We start from the raw sequence: 21,797 nt of genomic DNA on the forward strand, positions 1-21,797 counted from the left end.
ATACGGAGACCTGGAGGTGACATGGATGAGATAAAAAAAAAAGAGGTAATTATGTCGGGATCCCAAATTACTAAGTCGGGGGCCGGAGATATTAACTTGGGATAGTTAAGTTAGGGGGTGCACGAGATAGTAAATCGAGGCTCTGTTTTCAGGACACTGCACCAGATTCTTGTTCTACAGCCTCCCAGCTACCTCCATGTCAATTTTCAACTAGAATCACTGTAGTGTTTTCTCATAATTACACAAAACACACACAATACATACAGTACTATGTGTATTGGGTGCTATTTGAAGCATGGTACAGTACGGCTTTACCGTAATACGCAATGTAAACGGATAGTCTAGTTTTAAACCACTGATGGCCTTACCACAGTTTGTCTCTGGTCCCGAGTTACTATCTCGTGCACCCTCTGACTTAACTATCTCGGGCCCCCGACTTAGTAAGTCGGGATCCCGACATAATTACCCCCTTTTTAATCTTTAATCTCATTCATGTCACCTCCAGGGCTCCATAAAACACAGATAATGGGAGAATGAGAAAATTTTTTTGAATGGGAATGTTGACCTTTTTTCCTTTTATTTTGGATAAATTGATGTTCAATTCAATGACCTAGAGGCATAAACCATGGTTTTTATCAAATAAAAAGTTATTGTGGGGAGCCGCTTTAAGCTAATCTAAAATGAAAATAAAACTTTACACGTGTTGACCACGAAGAGCATAGCTAACAGAATTAGCATCAAACCTGGTTTTGTTTCAAGCACTTCCAAGAACTTCCAGGTGTTTTGATTTATGCTAATTACAACGTATTAGCATATTGTCATGCTTATTACATTAATCATCATCACCTGTGAGAGTTTGGTCATTATTGGTGAGCAGAGGTTAAAGAAATGGTTAAGCGGTTGTAAGACATTACAATATGAAAATACATCACGCAGTGATTTTGCAGTGGGTATCTGCAGTTAATTTATTCATCACGAGTATGTAAACATTTGGGTTTATTCGTGTTCTGCAGCAATGAATAACCTAAAAACTAGCAGACCTAAACCAGGTGACTCCTGTTAGTTAGCAGCAAATATTTGTCTAGACTCTAATGGTGGAGTGGAATGAGCTCCTCGTTTGTCTCATGTAGGTTTTTTTTTTAAATTTGATTATTTTTATAAACATTTTGTCAAGTATAAATTAGCTCTTTCCTTTTTCGTAGAACAGCTGTGTGCAGTGTGGTTAAAAAGAAAGACATGATATTTATTTATTTCCCTTTCTGAGTGTTGTTCTCTTCTGCATCCAAAAAGTTAATTTACTCGCAATTACAATCATTTTACATTCATATTAAAGATAATTACCCTCACAAAAGGCTGGATATTCCATTGTTTTTGTACTTTAGATTTTCAAAAAGTCCAAATATCTTAATGAATGTGTGTTTTGTTGGGTTGTAGTTGGCAAACTAACAGGAAAGGGAAAAATACCACACAGTAAGACAAAAGACCACTGTATTCACTGAAGGAGCTGTTTTTTTACCCAATGACTGGATGACTGTATCGCGTTTAACGGAAAAATAACTTTTTATTTACTCTGCGACAGGAGAACAAGACAAAACTGAAAAAAACAGACACACACACACACTTGTACTTTCGCAAGGAAATACAGGAAACACATGTTGGATTAGCAGATTAACAAGGAGAGGGGTCTAAAAGCCTAAAGAAGGGGGTATCCCTGTCTGACAACACACACACACAAAACACACACATGCACAGCTGCAATCCAAGGATTTACTGGATTTTCTGATAAACTCCAGATGTTGTCTAAGTAACACACCATAGCACACTGAGTCCCTTCCATTGGCATAAACAGTGGGATTTTAACAGTGGCCACAAAGCCTGTTTTGAACTAAACTATTTTTGTGCACAGCTTCTATTGGCTCTTTTTTTTAATCTTCTGTTACACTGTCACATATTTAACCTTTCTAAGAACCTGTGTGGAATTGACAGATGTTGGCAAACAGATGTTCGATAAAGGGATAAAGCGTTGGAGTAGCAGGGTGTGGATTTTTAATTCTCTGGTAAAAGGACACATAATCTAGGGGTATTTTCTATTGTTTTACTGTTAGTTTGTATAGGTTTTCTTTAGGTTTTGTACAAAAATGTTTTATAATCATTTCTTTAATATGCTAATCTGTCAAAAACATTGTTTGTGGATTTATTTATTTATTTTTAGCTTAATTTGTGTTCATTTCACATTTTTGCAAACACATATTGGTTTCATCCATTATTACAATTTTTACCAACGGAATTTTATTCTGTGATTATCATCACAACTGATAACTAACTGGATATGGAGAGGAACCATCCGATTACACGTTGGAACTTTCTATTTCATGACTGCACATCTGAATCTAATTAGGATGGTATTTCTGGACTCAGGTCTGGCCTCACACTACACCAAAGCTGTCAGAGAAAACTGTTCAAAGTCCAGAAAAACCTGCTCAGTTGACATAAAAATAGCCAAGCATATATGTCTTTTAATGCAATGCATACTTTTTGTGTAATAGTGATTTCAATGAGACGGGTGTCGGAATCTCTCACAGTAATGATTAATGGATTTTGAGGAAATGGGTGAGACAAACCTTGGCCTAGTTTTGTGTGTCAGTGTAAAAATCAATGACCTACATTTGTCTGGTTGATGAAAGTTAAAGGATAACGCCAACAATGCAAACTCTGTCAGAACTTTATATGATTCTACCTAAAATTGGAAAAGGAAAAAAAAAAAAAGAAGCTTTCTGAAAAAGTCCAGTGTTAAAGTCCACAGGTTGTAGGTCAACCAGTGGGTCACATGGTGTCTGGACATCCTGCAGGGGAGATGGGTCGCCCTTAAAGGCTTCTGAAAAATGTGTGACAGGATTCTGCTTTCATTGGAGCCACCCTGTTTGTTCAGTCAGGATGGACAAAGATGTCTTTTACTTCCACGGCTTGTAAATGAATGGTCTCTGTCTGGTAGAAAAGCCTGAGGGGGAGCTACATTCAGGACTTTAAAGATGCCAATTTAATATGTAATATGGCAAAAGCAATATTTTATGGGATTAATGACTTGCTTGTTTAAATAAAGCTTTAAGCAAATTAATGCTTTTATAGAAGCAGGAGACGTACGTTTGTCCCCTAAGAATTGAGGTCATATTGTCAACCTTGCCTCTTTTATGGGAGGCTTTTATTTTGAAATTTCAAAAACCCTGTTCTCAAAAAAAGGCTGACAAAGCAACTCTGTTTTTTTTTTTTTTTTAAAGAAAGTGTCTTTTTACAGTTGGCGTACGGACAACCCCCAGTTCCTGAAGTACACGTACGTAGCGTCTTAGGGATAGGATTAGATTTAGGGTTAGGTTTAGGATTAGGTTTAGGGTTAGGTTTAGGATATAACCCAATATCGCAACAATTTTTAGGGTTAGGGTTAGGTTTAGTCTTAGTCACGTGACCTAATCTGGCTAAATAGGGGCGCTGCGTACAGATAGAATGACAATGTATTGATACGGCAACCGTACGGATAGCCACTGCTTTCTTTTTAATTGTCTCGTCATCTTCTCGCATATTGTTTTGTCACCATCTACCGCTATCTCATTACTATTAATGTTACTAAATCAAATAGATTGAAAGGTTCTCCCGTATGACGCTCAAAATAGCCTTTAACAGTTAGTACTTTTCATCTTGGTGGCAGAAAATCTATCCATAATTGTATGTTCCACTTAATTTATGAACGCTTACACAAATGTCGTAAAAATGTGCTATAATCTCCATTTTAGGAGTTAATGTTTTTTTTTCTGGATGTGTTCATGTATACCTATGGAGACACTTTTTTGTCAGGCCAAAGCAGCTCTCAAAAACATAACTATATTATACTATGTATGTGTTAATCTAATATATTAATAATCTAATAGATGTTACTCCAGAAGGCTTTGTCGGACATCGTTTTTGGATTCAATACCTCATCGCTTTTAATCCCTCTGACACTAAAACCTTCCCAGCTCCAGTTTCTGTATCAGTGTCTGAGAAGTGGAAGATAATTATTGGCACATGTTTGTGGAACGAGAGAAGCTAATATGTAATCGGACCAGAATCTGGATGAATCCAAATGAACTTGTCAAAGTGTTTAGCGCGCGTCAACGTGCAGTGGAAGTGACACAGTGTTTATTGCTTTGCCCTTTACTCACTTTTTGGTGGTGTTGATTGAGTGTCTGTTGACAAAGAGCCATTTTCCTCCCAACTCTCCCAGGTACAGAGAGCGAGAGGGAAACGGTTTTAAACCGTCTATGGAATCACACTCAGAAAGTCACATTTTTGTCACAGTTTTCCCAAATTGATTCAAATATGATTAATTTTATAAAGCGGTTTTCTGCTGCTTTGATTCTGACATATTACTGTTAGTTTCATGTATCAGATGTAAGTTCTACTTCAGGTGTGTAGTATAAGTTTTCAGTGAAATGGTCCCAAACTTTTGAGACTTTAGGTTGGTTCTTCTTCTGTTACACAATTGTTCTTCACCATGTAAATGGTGACGCGACACTGCGCCCAGCAGTGAATGTATGGTACTGCAGCAAAAATGAAGCGGAACGCGGCCGTCGGCCTGATTTTATCATGAATTTACAACATTAAACGACTCGTTGACACAAATTTTTGTCGTCAATGTTATCAATAATGTTACTAATAATTTTTGCATTATTGTTTATGGTCCACACATTGTGGTTGGCACGAATCTCAAGATGGTCTACATATTTAATTCCATTTTTTCTTTTGCCGAAGTACACATACATAGCGTCTTAGGGTTAGGATTAGATTTAGGGTTAGGTTTAGGGTTAGGTTAAAACCCAATATCACAACAATTTTTAGGGGTAGGGTAAGGTTTAGGGTAAGGTTTAAGGTTTGTACCAACCTTTGTGCTTGGTGCAAATTTCAAGATGGTCTATTTATTTAATTCTTCTTTTTTCTTTTGCCCCCTCTCCCGTAACAAACTCAAACTCCACCTATGACTTCAGTGTTTGTCATAGGTTTAATATTACTGCTGAGTTAGGATATCTGGAAGGTAATTGTTATGCTTTAAAAACAAACTCGGATTTACACAAGAATTCCATTATGTTTAAAGCAAGTGGATTATTTGAAATTAAACTCCAGCCTAAAGTGAAACTATTCCACTATTGAAAATTTGACTTTAATCTTTTTTTTTTTGCAATAAACACAGATAAACCCACACCAAATCTTATTTCATTCTTCAGGGTCTTGAAACGGTGTGTCGAAGAAACTGGGAAGGGGAAAAAAGCACTCTCATTTCCTATTCTATGGGATTAAAGCCTCCTAAATGAGTATAAATTCCACCCCCTCCTCTGTCTTATTTTAATTTCCCAGCAGGATTGTGCTGCAGAGGTTTTCTACTGCACAGCCGAGGTGAAGAATGAGTTATCCATGCTTTGGCTCTGTGGCCCAGTTTGTTTTTATGGGCAGCAGTGCCAGTGGGGCTTTGTGCAGCTATATCTGTGGGATGCTACACATTTTTAGGATGCTCCCAAATGTGTACAGGTGGCCATAACTGAGAATTCGTCATGTCACCGAAATGTATCATCTGAAAAAGCCATCCTAATGAAACGCTAATGTGTTTAACGTGGTGGACCAGGGCAGCATCTCTAAAACATGTGGGATAGGGCCTTTCCAGGACTGGACTTGGGCGTCTCTGGTTTAAGACTTGGATTTATTTCATTTATAACCAAATGAAGTTTACTTGCAGTTAAACAAGTCAAAATGTATGAAAAACAATAAATGAAGCGATGTGATTCCACATTTATTTGTCAGTCAAAATGTGTAAACACGCACATATAACTAGGGATGTCCCGATTCAACTTTTTCATTTCCGATATGATACCGATATTGCAGCCTTGCGTATCGGTTGATACCGATATTGATCCGATATCAGCATGAATCATCAATTATTTCATTACTATTTATTTATTTCATTTAATAGAAAAATAATAATTACTTATTTTGTAGTGTGGAATGTTAGAAAAGGCTTGATCAAGTAATGTTACTCAAACAGAAAACAATAGTCAGCAACAGTAGGTATGAGAAAAACTGACCCATTCATTATTAACCAATTGGTTACATACATTTTAACCTTCAACATAATATCTACAGTACTCTACAATTAAATAAAATTAAAAATAAATTTAAGAATTTTTTTAAAGAAAATTCGGAAATTTTAATCCGATATTGATATCAAATTGGGACACCCCTACATACAACATACTACCTAGGAAGCTAAGGTTTAAAATGAAGGTGCTGCCAATGATGACTTTCAGTTTAAATTTAAACCAGCTAATATAAAAAAAACAACAAAATATAACAATCTCATAAAATAGTTTAATCTGAATATTATCTAAATATTATATAATTGTTCAATATATTTTTTGATAAAAATCAACTACAATAATTGAAATAGAACAATGACACCTAAAAACAAAGTGAATGTAAAAAAAACATAAAGCTATGAAATTGGCTTTAAAAGGGTCATGTGTAGACTTTTTCTGCAGGAAAAATAACCCAAAAATACAATTCTGGAGTGTTTAATGTTGTATATCAAAAATATATATCATGAAGTTATTTAATTTTAGTGATAATAGCTTAACATTTGATCAAAAGTTTTAGTTTGTACGAGATTCTGTGTGTGTCTGTGTTTGTATGCGTGTTTGTGTGTGACAGGTGACTGTAGTGTCTACTATTCACACACACACACACACACACACACACACACACACACACACACACACACACACACACACACACACACACGCGCCATCTGAAGCCTCCCAGCAGAACTGTGCTCGATTAGTCGAAGTCGTTTATTTGCAATAAAACAGAGTCAACTCATGTATTACAAACTCAGGATGTTGTAGCCTAAAGCAGCCTGTGAGCCTGTCTGGGCATCTCTGCATGTCGGTTTGTTTCGTGTTTGGGGATAAACTTGTTTAGCGATGGAAACTTATTAAATTGGTTGAATCAGTTTGAGTTTGGGGTCAGACATGGTCTTTTACTAGTGAGGGTTAAGGTTAGGTTATGGCCTCTGGGAAGCGTTACATAATGCAACCAAAAAACTGTGTCCTAACCTCTCACCACATCATTTTTACAGAGCGTAATTGTGCTTTACCCAGTGCTTGTTTAGCTGCACAGGCTCTCACTTTCTTTATTTCCTATTAGAAATCTGGAAACCCAGTGTTATATATTATACAGTATTTGACATATTTTCTACTTCATTATTCAGCTGGAGTTCAGTTAGCAGTGTTGCATGAATTGTGCATGAGTGTACGAGCTCTTAGTATACAGTCATTCTTGCAATTTGATACAAAACAGGGCTAAGGACGAGTGCCAGGTAGAGGTTTGAACTGGAATAAAGGACAAACTATAAAATCTTAACCATAAATATGTAAATTAACATTTACTATACCAGTACAGTGCCCGTCGGAAGTTTAAATAACCATGAAAAAAATAAAAAATAACCATGAAATATTAACTTAAGTAACTTTTACCAGTACAAAAACGTTTTCAATTTTGAATTTCTTTTCTTTTTTAAATCCAAACAAACTGCAACACAGTTACGTCATGAACCGGGAACCGGAAGTAGCGCGCTGAATACCGAGAGGGCCGTAATCTTAAAATGAATTTTTTGCACACCAAATTACTCCAAAATAATGGATGCACACACTCGTGGTATTTGGAAGCCGTTGACAAAGTTTCAGGTCGAACACACACCTCGTCAGGGAGATATTCGCTCCACAAAGACACACTCACGCACACACACGCACACAGACCTCCATTGCTTTTATAGAAAGATATATTTAAGTATATATTTATTTTGAGCAATTTAATGCAATCATAAAAAGCTTTAGTAGTATGTGTATACACGTACATATATGTATTAACATAAATACTGTAGATAAACATAAATACACTGCTCGAAAGGGAATGGGATGAAGTAGCACTTATCTCCCACCCCTTTTTTATTCAGTTTTCAAAACTTGTTCCTGACATTTTCAACATTACATACACCAATTCATTTTATATACATGCATGAGGTTAATATACATTCATACTTCCACAAAGTCTGTGATGACACCAAACATGTTGGATTTTATCGCTCTTTCTCAGCGCTATACTTTGTGAAAATGGATTGTTTTATACATTGATTTAAAGATATGAAAATGCATTGCTTGTGTTCCTCCCCCGGGCAGTTCCACAGTTTGACACCACGCACAAAAGTTTGTGTAAAGAATCTATATGCTAGAATTTAATTTTTTTAATACAACTTTTTCATTTTCGATATGATACCGATATTGCAGCCTTGCGTATCGGCCGATAACGATATGGATCTGATACGATATCAGCATGACTCATACATACTTTTTATTACTTTTTTATTTTGTAGTGTGGAACGTTAGAAAAAACTTGATCAAGTGATGTTACTCAAACAATAGTCAGCAACAGTAGGTGTGAGAAAAACTGTTTATTATTAACCAATTGGTTACATGAATTTTAACCTTCAATATATTATCTTCAGTATTCTACAACTGAATAAAAACAAATAAAAAATGTATTGCAAAAAAAAATCCGAAATTTTAATTTGATTACCGATATTGATATCGGTTTGGGACACCCCTAATAACTTTATTGTCACCTAAACTTGAGAGAAACCCCTCATGGTAAAAAACACAACAAATAAAGTTTAAGAAAAGTGCAAAGGTGTCAGTCAAAGTTGTCATTCCCTGCGTTCAATATAAAATAAAAGCTTTGTTTTCAAAATATATCTATTTCCTTGAAGAATAAAAATGGAACCCAAAAAAAAAAAGAAATGAAGTCCAAAAAGGTCCCTTCAATCATAGGCTTGGATTTTGGATACAACAGGTTTTCAAAACTAGAGGAAATATGTAAAAAAAAAAAAAAAATGCAGCAAATGCACTGGTTATAAATCCACTCTGTCATCAATTGAAGTAGTTTTCCCCTTCTTTAGCTGAGGTTGTTTGAGGCCAATCTAAATGACTTTGGAAGTCACAGAATAAGATCGTAGTAGTCGTAGACGAGGTCTGCTGAAGGCTGATCAGCATGCCAAGTTTCTTAGCTGCCCTTCATCAAATTTTAATAGCCAAAAATCTGGTTCAATTTTACTGAGACGCTTTTGGAAGACAATCCTAATGTCTTGGGAGGAAAATGGGAAATGGGGTTTGTGCAAACAGATCCAGAAAAACAGAGCAAGCGGTGGCTGGAGAAAGCGAGTGCCGGAGAGGAGTGGGTGGGAGTTGGGGAGGGGTGGGGGTGGGTTTCACAGCTTGGCAGAAACATTGAGTCATTCCCAGCTTTAGCTTCTCTTTGCAGGAGGCAAGTGTAACAACAGCTCAGCCCATAAATGCTCCTGTGATACCTTCCAGATGGGAGTTAAGGAGTGAGCTGCTGAAGAAAATCCAACATACTGTACCACAGCATTGTGAGCCTGTTAATGAGCTGTAATGTATGAGCGGAGTGTGTGCGTAACGCTCAGAACTCTATTAGCTTCATGGGAAAGAGGGCGGGAATGATAGAGGAGCTGTGTGAAAGTTCCCCTGAACAGTTTACACTACATGTGTGTTGCATTCCTTTGTGTTTTAGACTTGGCATCAAGTTCAATGGTGTATAGTCACTTTATTAGACGTCTTATCCAAATATAGGCGTGTTAGAGCCCGATATGTAACAACAACCCAAAATGTAACAACACCCAAATTGTTATAAAACCTTTTTTTTTTTTTTTTTTTTTAAATAAAACCCAACATGTTACAACTGGTCAATAATGTAACAAGATGTAAAAACATTTGCGTTTATTAATTATTTGTTTACATTATGGGGTAAATAATAGTACAGTGTTTTTCAACCTTTTTTGAGCCAAGGCACATTTTTTTCATTGAAAAAATCACGAGGCACACCACCAGCCAAACATGTTAAAAAATGATACTCTGTAGCATATATTAACAATATAGCCATTCTCATCAAAGTGTCTTGAATAGGAATCAAATAAACACAAAGAATAAAGGACTTTATCATCATTTGTATTTCTTCTTTCAAATAAAAAGTGTACTTAACATGTCCACTTCAAAAATACAGCTTGAACATAACAAATGAAACAACAATGTGGTCTTAAAGGTAGTAGAAAACGTCAAAGTGTTTTGCAAACTCTAATTCTGTCCAAAATTATTAATTACCAGGAATACAGAAATATCGTGCTTATTATGACAGAAGCAATAATATTTGGGAAAGATTTCACTGTTCTACACTGAGAAATATGAAGAGTTACATGTACAAAATGTCAATCTCAGTGTAATCTCAGCCCCTCCCTCCCGCTCCCGCTTCAGTGCTGACGGCTGCAGCGGAGGCTGTTCTACTTCCTCAAAGTATCAGGTTCAAAATTAAAGCGGCAAATTTCTTTAAAACCACAGTAACTACTGATCAAACACATTCTGAGTGAAGTCATCCTTTAATATCTCCGTTAAGTTGATCATTTAACCGTAGAAGCGGAGCAAGAAGGAAAAAAAAAAAGACGTCATCAACACTCTCTCTCTGTCTCTACCCTGTTACCGGGGCCACACGCACGCGCGCGCGCACACACACACACACACACACACACACACACACACACACACACACACACACACACACACACAGACACACAGACAGACAGACAGACAGACAGACAGACAGACAGAGCTCCCTAGTGATCGCGTCGCTGGAGCGATGAAATGATGGACTGACAAAAAAGCACCACTATGTGCAAACTACCGATCAGGGACGATTTAAGGCAATGGCATCGCTTCCGTCGCGTTCGGTGTGCACGCACCTTTAGTCACTACTGCAGCACGGACACTCGACATTGGTATATTATTTGCAGATAATAATTAATATGTTTTCAAAATTTTTTTTTAGACCAATTAGGTGAAATTGGATAATTTCCCACGGCACACCTGACGATCTCTCGCGGCACACTAGTGTGCCGCGGCACAGTGGTTGAAAAATACTGTAATAGTATATTGATTTTATTACATCATAGAGTGAGTCAATGATTTATGGATTAAAGGGCATATTGCTTCAATGTAGAGAGTAGTGTCATACACAAATGCATATGCGTACCTAATACATATACTGTGTATATATTTATATGCATTTCATCTATATATATATATATATATATATATATACCGGTATATAATGTAATAGAATTATTACATTATTAGGGGGAAAGTGTTTTGCCTGCTCGATAATTTATAAACAGTAAGAAAAAAAGTTTCCAAAAAGTCAACACATATTTACACATACGTGTAAAATACTACGCCCCAAGGTTTTTTTCTACATTTTATAACAATTTGGGTCTTTTTTACATTTTAAGTCTTTTTTTTTTACATATCGGGCTCTAACAATACAAACAGATGTTTGTTCTTTTTTTTTCTTCTGTGTTTGATCAAAGCTTTCACAAAGCTGCTGCTGCTGCTTTTATGCTTCTAGGAACAAACTGTTAACAATTTCACAGTTTTGACTTTAAATTACTTACTATTAGCTCATTAATATCGAAAGAAAAAACGAATAATGTGATTTAAACAAGGCAATATTTACAGTATCTTTATTCTGGTGCAGTTACTTCTGGATCATGAGCACAACCATATTTTTAAATGGAGGAACCCAGCACACAGAGGTTCAGCAAACAGTGACGGTACAGTCTGTGAAATATGGATTTTTCTGTGTGTAAGTGGGAAGATTTAGAATTAATGATTAGTTCCTCAATTTCAAAAAGGTCACAGATTCCACCAGTGAAAACACTTTTGCTGTTCATAGTCATCGCTGAGTGTGCATGTGCGTCACAACCCAAAATCTTCCATATTAGTGTTTTGAAAATGTGGTCGAGCATGGAATGGATGTCTGGTGTAGACGTTGTGTGCTGATGACATTTTTACATACAATATCAGACCAAGCTTTTATGTATCTCATGTTTCACAGTTTCATCAGCGTCTATGGCTGTTTGAAATGTCATACTAACGTACTACTGACTTCTAACGTACTACTCAAAGTAAGTCTGATGTCAGTATTAGTTTGTAGTGCGTTCACATTAGAATAGTATGCAAGAAATATTCTGGTGTATACTATATTGTAGGGCTGGGCAAAAAATGGATTTAGTTGATTTATCAAATTTGTAGGTAAAAAACTATTTTTATTTTGCAAATTCAAGTTTAAAAAAAAAAAAATAATAATTAAAATTTTTTTTTTTCCCCCGCCACAGTTTTTTTGGTCTTTTCCCGTTCCATCCTTGTGGGTTACCATAGCGCGATGTGAGCCAGTTCCCTCTCTGAGCAATATGGACTAAAATTTGTATCTCAATATTTTTTCTCTAAATGGCGAAATACTTAGGAGTGGGCAGAAAAATCGATTTAATCGATTTATTGAATTTGTAGATAAAAACTATTTTTACTTTGCAAGTTTTTTTTTTTTTTTTTTTTCAAGATTTAAATTATTTTAAAAATTTTTTCCCCAAGTACAGTTTTTTGGACTTTTTCGCATTCCGTCCTTGTGGGTTACCATAGCGCGATGTGAGCCCGCCCCCTCTTTGTTTACATTTGTTTACGTTTTGAGTAGGCTATATATGTACAACAGGCACAGGCATGTTGAGATGCTAAGGGAAGAGTTTATTATTTTTTTAATTGCAATGTTACATGTATTAAAATATATAAGTTATTTGATTTCTTAACCAGAAAATTTAAGCTACTGTGAAGTTGCTGTTGCACTTTTTGCTTAAACCTGAATTAAAGCTTGAAATTTTATTTTGGGATTGTTTTATGCATTTTAACTCTTGAGGACAAACAGCAATAAATTTACATTTTTGACAATATATCTGATGTCTGCAATCAATTTTAAGTGCATTAAAAAAAAAAAAAAAATCAAAACTTTAAAAAATCGGTATTTTTTTTTTTTTTGGCAAAATCGCTCAGCCCTACTATATTGAAACATTTTTTTAAGTGTGCACAGTGGGCACACTAGTCATACTCAACCACCCCATGATGCAATGCGAGCGGAATGTAAAATCCTCCTCGGAACGGCTTCAAGCTAAAAGTCAAACATCCCCTGCTTGTCTTCCATTAGGTTTTTTTTAACACTTTTGTAAATAGGGCTCTGCATACTACGGCATTAGCCATTTCATACACAGCCCATCTCTGGTTACAAAGAGGGCTGACGATCCTTGCGTTTAAAGGTCTGCTCATTGAACTCCAGATGTGAGAGCGAGTGCTCCACCTCTGTGCGAGGGGCTTTGCTACCGACAGCTGCTTTCTGCGTGTGCCAATGGCCGGTGTCTTTAATGAGTGATGCGAGCGAGCTGGAGAAGCGGCTGCAGACTGAGCGACTCTCCTTAACTAGAGTGTGAAGAGACAGAGCCACTTCATTAAACGCCCTGTCTGTGTAAACACCAACTGCCTCCAGGACTAGCTGGAGAGACTGAGTGAGTGAGTGGAGCCATCTGCATGCACGCACACACACACACACACTCACACACACACACACACAATCTTTTCCTCTACCCATGCCTCTGGTTTTATGAGCCCCTGTAAGACATGCCAGCAAGAGAGGGAGGGTGGGGGTTGAGGCGGATGTTTGATGCTATGAATAAAAATGCCATCACCTAAACATCACTATCGGCACTACGACTTTACAAATGAACACTTAAGTCCATTTCTCACCGGGCGTGTAAAGCTGTCTACAAAACACATGGAATGTGAGGCTCAGACGCACAGAGGGAAGTAATGAAGTCAGGAAAGGAGAGAGAGAGAGAGCAAATTTTGTACACCTGAAGCACTCATTACTCAATTCAAAGACGGAGACATTGTTTACGCTTGGAGCTGTTTGAGAGCCGCTTCACAATATGAACGTTTAACATAAATAAATAAAAAATATTTAAAAATCACTCGGTGGGTGTTGCTTTTTATCAGTTATTCATGGGACTTATTTTGAGGCTCTGTTGTCACATCGATATGCAAATGACTTCATAAAACTTCAGACACCAATTCAGAAGGCTCAGCTTCATGTCCCTACTTTATCACATGTTTGTTGCCGCTCTGGGATTGGCTTATGCAACCTTGTAAAGGATAAACAGGGATAGAAAACCACTAAAGACAAATGTCTCCTTGGAAAGTGAGTAACTCAGGTTGTTTAATCTCAGTTTAGATTTCTCGATTAAAGTCATACAAGAGCATTTTCTGTCCTATGTTTATTTTTTTTCCCATATTGTTAATTTCTCTAAATTAAATCAATTCAGTCCATCACTTTTAATGAAGAGTCTTTTTCACTAGATAAATCATTGTGTATGCCTCATAGATCAATGAATCGACCATCATGATCAGTGTTTTCCCAATATATACTGTAGAATATGGGGTTTTATCATGTTTATTTTCAGTTAAAAATGATCATCTTTACAATGATGTTGGAAATGATCTTAATTAGGACATGAGCTAAAAATGCATGGTTCTACATCAGGACATTTACAGGACTCCACATCCCACAATGCAATGTGCGAAAATGTCAACAAAAGTGTTTAAGGTGGAGATAAAAACTAACTTTCAGGCTATGATTTTATCTAATATCTGTGAACATGTGGCATGCAAAATGTTAGTAAATTCAGAAAGTTGGTTACATTAAAGCCACTATCCCTGATATTTTTTAGTAGATACAATCATAGTGTATGCCTCATAGATAAACCAACCATTTTGTAGATCGAACAAAAAAAGGGAAAAGGTTGAAATTGCCACTTGAAAGCTTCTTTTTATCTCCACTCCTCATTGCATTGTGGGATATGGAGTCACATAGACGGATGCATAGAACTGTTTTTTTTTTACTGAATTCTGATATTCCCAGGAATACCAGGAATGAACTGGAACAAAAATGATGTCTGATGTTCTTCGTCTGGCAAAAAAAATACAAAAAAAACAAATTTCTGTAAGAATTAAGTAAAAACTCTTCTTTATGTCTGTTTACAGGACTCCACGTCCCACAATGCAATGTCCAAAATTGTCAACAAACGGAGTATTTAGGGTGGAGATGAAAACAAACTTTCCAGCTGCAATTTTGACTTTTTTTCTTTCTTTTTCCAGTAAATGATGTTCGTTTCATTGATCTATGAGGCCTTTATCAAATAAATAAAAATATCAGCGGGAGCAGCTTTTATTTTCAAGTTGTTGTTTTTTTTTTTTCACACCATTGCCACTTACCAAAAATGTTTTTGATATTTGTGACAACATTCGATGCAAGAAACCCAATTTCACAGTTCTAAGAAATAAGTGGACCCCTTTGAAAGCTGCCACCGAACAAGCTGTCTGTCTGCATGTTAATGCTGTTAGCCACGAGGAAGGTCACCACTCTGCAGCGACAAGCTAGCTGTGAGAACGCTGTGTGTGTTGTTATCTTTCCCGGTTCAGCTGCAGCCAAGTAGTCTGGGGGTGGGCGGCTGTTTCTCTGCCAAGCTAAATTATCATATTCCACCAAAATTTTCCTCGGATAAGCTCTGAGCGCCCTCGGTCTAAAGGTTTGAGGTGCAGGTTTGGACCCAATGATGTCATCTTTATTATAGCACGAAATCTGAGCTTCGCCCCATCCCACCGTCTCAGATTTGGACCAAAACGTGCCTTGGTTTTGTCCACGATGTTTTTCTGTCATAGCTAATCTTCGTCTCATTCGTGACCCAAATTTGTTTGCACAGCTGTATGTAAGAGAGAGAGAGAGAAAAAAGATTTGTTTATCACATGACGAGCGCTGTATAATTAGCTTTGTTTGTGTGGCAATTATCTTTCAGACAGTAGAGACGTTTTAGAAGGAAATATTGAAACATACGTGAGAAGCTTTTTAAGAGGACTAGAGCATAATAAAGGTTATAGTAAAGGTTGGATTTTGATATCTGAGAAATCACAGACATTTCTGGAAGATATAGACCTAATTTCAGTCTAATGATCTGCTTGTACTTTGACCTGAACCCCGCTGATCCCAACAATGTCTTAAGCTCGTGTGCAAAGTTCTCAGTAAATTACAGAATTGTAAAGAGAACAAGTGCAGACAAAAAGAGTTTAACATAGAAACATTACACATTCACATTTGTACTGCCTTGAGGACATTTCTAATACTAAGAGAGGTTAAAAAAAAAATGCAGATTATCTTCAACCCTTGACCACTTACTGTAGCTGTAGATGTAGAATGATACGGTTGTGCGATGAGGTACACAATTATAATGAGAGAAAAACAGAATTCATAACAGGTGTAGTTTTATGTTATATCACTGTGTTGAGTTTTCTTCAAACCTTAAACAGTATAAAAACATTTTACGACTCCTTGATGCAGGTGCTGCTGTAAAAGGCCAATCTGCACCATATGTTTAAATCGTGGTTCTGCTGGAGGCTCTGCTTCCCTGAAGCAGGATTCAAACTCAAATGTTTTACTGCACAAACGGGCGGAGACATTTTTTTCATATAGGTCAGGATACCATTAAAGTAGAGTTGTAAAACTAGAGCTTGTAATGTCAATTTCTTTTTTTTTTTTTTTTTTTTACCAAGACGAGGCTGGAAAAGGTTCAAATTCAATCAGGAAAATCATGATTTTGCTTTTGTGGCAATGGTAAGTTTAACAAATACAGTTTGGCTGAATTACACCTTTAGAAAAACATTGGAACACATATAAACATACCTGATAACTGGTGTCTGAGAATGCAAGTATTACACAACTCTTTGGCAGTATACTCAATGAGTATATACTGTCCACTATTTACTATAATTATGATTAGGATGATGACCGTTCCCCTTGAAGTGTACTTCAAATTTTCCCAAGATGCATTTCAAACCTACAACGACAAAAAATGGAAGCACACTGAGGCTAAATATTGCCACCTTTGAAAGTTCTGAAAACATTTTAAGCGAAAAAGTGACCAAGTATAACATCAACATGTGGTCATTTGATCCATAAAACTCACGTTTACACATTTCCTTTCAACATTTTGAAGATTCCATATTGTCCGCCATTGTGCTACTGACGAAACTTCCTGTAAACTTCAAAACAAGAGGCATAGTTATAAAAGCGTTAAAAAATGAATGGAATACAAGAAGAGATGCTTTTGTTTTGAAAACAGGATGTTGGATTTTTTAGCTTGAAGTCGATCCCAGGATGATTTTACCTTCCTTGAATGTCTGCTCGCAATGCATCATGGGGCGGTTGAGTATGACTAGTGTGCCCACTGTGCATACTTAAAAGATGTCCTGATATAGTATAAATCTGCGTATTTCTCGCATACTGAATCTTTTCATACTATCTAATGTGAACACACTACATACAAATTTGGCAGTGGCTTTCCGTACAGTTGTCGTATCAATATACAGACATTCTATCCATACGCAGATCTCCTTATTGGCCAGTTTAGGTCACGTGACTAAGACTAAACCTAACCCTAAAAATTGTTGCGATATAAGGTTATAACCTAACCGTATGACGCTAAATACATGTACTTCGGTAAACGTAACAATAGCACCGGGGGTTGTCCGTCTGGCAACCGTACAAATAGACACTTTCTACACATGTTGACGTCAAACTTAGTATGAGTAGTACGTTAGTATGCCATTTCGAACACAGCCTTTGGATTTGATCATAATGTTTGTTTTATTATGAAAACACCAAATGTGTTGTCATATCAATACAAGCATTAGCATTATCATATCTACAGTATATGTACTCATAGTAGCCCGAGAGAAACAAACACAAAAATTCAACACAAACTAGCATTGCAGTTTGGGTTAAGATCAGTTTAGATGAACACATGTGACTCCAGCCTTTTCTAAGAAAACGACCCATGCCGAAACAAAAGGTCAATCCATTGTCACACGAATTTGATTAGCTAATTTTGTAGATAGTCAAATCATTAAAAGAAAAGTACATGGCTGATTAGTCACTGTAGCGTCCATTTACAGTACTTTCCAGTATGGGATCCCATGAGGCTGTAGCCGCTAATTGTTGAAACTGTGGCTATATTCTGCACAGGAGACAGTCCATCACAAGGGAAAGATTCCCATAACTAAAGCCAATTTAGTGTCACAGACAGAGGAATGCCACGGCTCAGTGTGGTGGGCTGGACAGTGGGAGCACTGGGATCTGTCTACTGGTGAAGGATGATGTACAAAAGCTTGTTGGTGGGAGTTCCTCAGAGGCAGATGAAAGTGTACGCTTCCTAACTGCACTATGTGGGATCTGTAGTCTATTTCTATTGCTTTGTTTTTGTTATCACTGCTTCTCTCTGTCTTTTTCTCAACCTGTATATATAATGTAGTGTGTAGAACTCTGGGGAACCACTTTTAAAACCTAAAAAGATATTGTTTATTATAAAATAGCACAGATAATGTTCAAAGCAAAAATAATCGCTCTTCCAGAAGTCATTCAGAAATAATTCTCATTAAAGACCAGCATTTATAGCCTAAGAGATCAATTTATGTTTATTTTCCAAAAAGCAAGATTAGAAGTAAAACGAAGATGTCTGTCTGTTCTCTAGGGGTTAAATCGTGGAATAATGTTGAAAAAAATAAAATAAAAATGAGTGACAGGCTATTTAATTTCAAAAAGAAAATGTCACAATATATTTTAGAGTTATGTGAAGCAGTAGAAATATGTTTGTTTTATTTGTGAAATGTTGCATATGAAAGAAAGTATGTGTGTGTGTATATATATATATATATATAAAGGCAACTCAAATGTATTGTTTCTTTTGTGTGTATTATTGAAAAAGTTATGATTTATGTTGGCCATATAGGCATTTTTGCTTCTGCCTGTTTCAGTCTTGTTTTATATTTTCAAATTGTGATTTATGTTTGAATATTTTTGTGTTAGACTGAAACAAACAAATGAACTAAAACTGAAACAGGTACTTGTGAGTGTAAGATGCTTTCTAGTGGGGCGAAAAAAAAGCTGAGAAGCTCAGCTGCCTAAACCTATAGCAGCAGGAAACAGAAAAGTAAATAATTATAATTCCTACCAGATGAATCAAATGTCTTTGAATCAGAGAGAATAAGAAAAGCACTATTAAATGCTTTTGCTTACATTTACAAAAAAAAAATGTGAAAACTGCCTGTGACGACAAGAAACTTTAGGCCAAGTTCTAAACTGGTCAACCGCACTATTTGGGTTAATGCCTTTCTTTACACTAAGCACAGAAGCTCCCAGTGTCAGCAAAATATAGTTGAGCAACCATGCTTCCCTTTGTGTGGTTTCACAATGTAGGCGTGTTTCCTCTGCTGCTCAACAAATTCAAAACAAAGGATCAGGAAAAGATATGATGTGTTTTTCTTTTAAACTTGTCAACGCGGCACAGCTTGCAGTCAATGGTCGGGTTATGCTTTTCTTTTCTTTTTACAGCAAGAAAAATGGTCATGAATTTGAAAATTGAGTATGATTCATGAAATAGATAGTTGCTTAACAGCGGATACTTTTTATATAAAATATACTTACTGTCAGTTTGTCAGTTTTGCAGAGTCAATTTAAGATAGAAGACGAGAGCAACAACACGCTAGAAAACACAATTAGATATGTACATAAATATTGACGTTAAATGTCTCCTTGGTTCCTTTCCAGGTACGACTATGTGGAAGTCTACAATGGCGGGGATGAGTTCTCTCCCATGCTAGGAAAGTTTTGTGGAAAAATCGCTCCTTCTCCGATCATCTCCAGTGGCGGCCAGCTCCTCATCAAGTTCGTGTCTGACTACGAGACCCATGGAGCGGGATTCTCTGTTCGCTACGAGGTCTTTAAGACAGGTGCGTGGTGATGTTTGGACTCCGATAAAAGGAGAGATGGGTGATGTTATCGCCTTACCAATGTTATCGGCCAATATTAGCCATAAAATATGACATCGGTTGATATCGATATCGGTTTTTCCACCAATATTGGAAAAACCTATATGTGATGTTGTTTGGGACAACATACTGAAAACAAATATTAATTTGTACCAATGATGTTTATTTGTGGAATACATCCAGCGGGACATCACATTAAAAGCAACCTTAACCTGTTATTTGCATGCAAATATACAGTGTGTGTATATATATATATATATATATATATATATATATATATATACAGTATATATATATACGTATATATATATAGAATAGAATGGAATTTTATGTGTCCCCAGAGAGAAATTCACACGTTGCAGCAAGACAATAGAATAACAGACAGTAAGAACAAAAATAGATGCCAACATAGGATAATAGTGCAAATATACGACTGTGGGACAGACATAAATTAGAAAAAAAATTAAATAAATCAGCGGCATAAAAAAACACACAACAAATGTGCCAATGACAAATGAAGTTATAGTTCGGGGTGTGTGTATATTAAAGTATAAGGAAATTATTGCAATTTTTTGTTATATATGACTTAAGAAACAACTAATCTGTAAATGTGTACACCATCATGAGAACATTATGTATGAAATATATTTTATTGGCATATTCTACACTCAAAACATTAACTTTAACATGCCATGTGCCAACAACTTAAAATAAAAAATAACATCATAACAATCTGCCTGTGGCTTTTAAACCAACTTTGACTTTAGTGCAACTTAACTGAGGTTTATGCCGAGATCAACAAATAAATGCAGAAAGTTAGTAATTTATTTTTAGATTTTATTGAAAAAACACAAGCTGGTCAACATGTCCAGGTTTCAGTGAATTTCTTTGTGAAGTTACAATGTCTCCTGCAGTGGAAAAGACTTTCCTGGTTAAATAAAGGTTAAAAAATAAAAATAATAATAATAAAAAGAAATAAAAAATTACATATTTTTTTTAATCGATATGGATGCATTCTGAATGCATCCGAGAATCGCGTGACGTAATATTGCGACATATTGTCGATTTGATTTTTTCCAACACCCGCAAATTTTTATATTGCAACCAAAAATGATATGTGGAGGGAGAAGATCTGTGTATATATTCGAATGGGTGAATAAGAGAAATCAAAAATTTTGTGTTGAACAATATTGCCAAAAATTTAATCCCTAAACAAAAGTCCTGTCCAAGAAAAAAATGTCCAAGCTAAATCAAAAAGTATCCTGTCCACAGTTTTATTTTTGGTGGTTGTTAAATCAAGTCCATTGTTTTCACTAATTAGTTAAGATGCCTCAGTTGGTTTGGTGGATTTTAAAAAAGAACAGTGAATGTGTTAATTTGTCATGAAAAAGGAGAGAAGCTGTTAAAAATTAGACATGTGCATCCTTATCTTTCTGAGAAATGATGGTTCAAAAATAACCCTGTTTGTAGCTTTGACGTTGCTGGTGCAAATATCTGGAGCAGCCACCTCTGGTTTACTGACCTGAGCTGTGTGCCAAACTAAGTCTCAGTGGACAAACTGCACGTTCCCAGCCGAGGCAGGATAGACCTATATAAACAGGGCCTTCCAAGGAAGGAACCTTACTCCCCGTGTCCTACATTTGTGTTTGCTCTTCCCTCCTGGGTCCACTTAAAGAGCCGCCAAAGCTGGGAGTCTCCTGTGATCGCTTCACTTTCCACCAATGGGCAGCGTTGATAAATCATGTTTAAAAAAAAAAAAAAAAAAGAAACAGAAACGTCTGCGTGTGTGTGTTCCCTCTTCATTTTCTATTTGTACCCCTGAGGGCAGTTACTGTTCACAGAATCACAGAGTCCAGAAATAACAATCCCCAGGTGGGCTTATGTTAGAAAGCACCATATTGCTCAATG

The 21,797-nt window shown here is 36.4% G+C and overlaps 1 protein-coding gene across 1 annotated transcript in view; it reads left to right on the forward strand.

Annotated features, from left to right (window-relative positions):
• Positions 1-21,797, forward strand: part of LOC114479138 (neuropilin-1a-like) — a 99,097-nt gene that overhangs the window by 12,783 nt on the left and 64,517 nt on the right. Inside the window, exon 3 of the mRNA XM_028472654.1 lies at positions 19,669-19,850. Coding sequence (XP_028328455.1) covers positions 19,669-19,850 — 182 coding nt within the window. The remainder of the gene's footprint in view (positions 1-19,668; positions 19,851-21,797) is intronic.

This window comes from Gouania willdenowi, chromosome 17 (genome assembly GCF_900634775.1).
Source record: "Gouania willdenowi chromosome 17, fGouWil2.1, whole genome shotgun sequence".
Lineage (NCBI taxonomy): Eukaryota > Metazoa > Chordata > Actinopteri > Blenniiformes > Gobiesocidae > Gouania > Gouania willdenowi.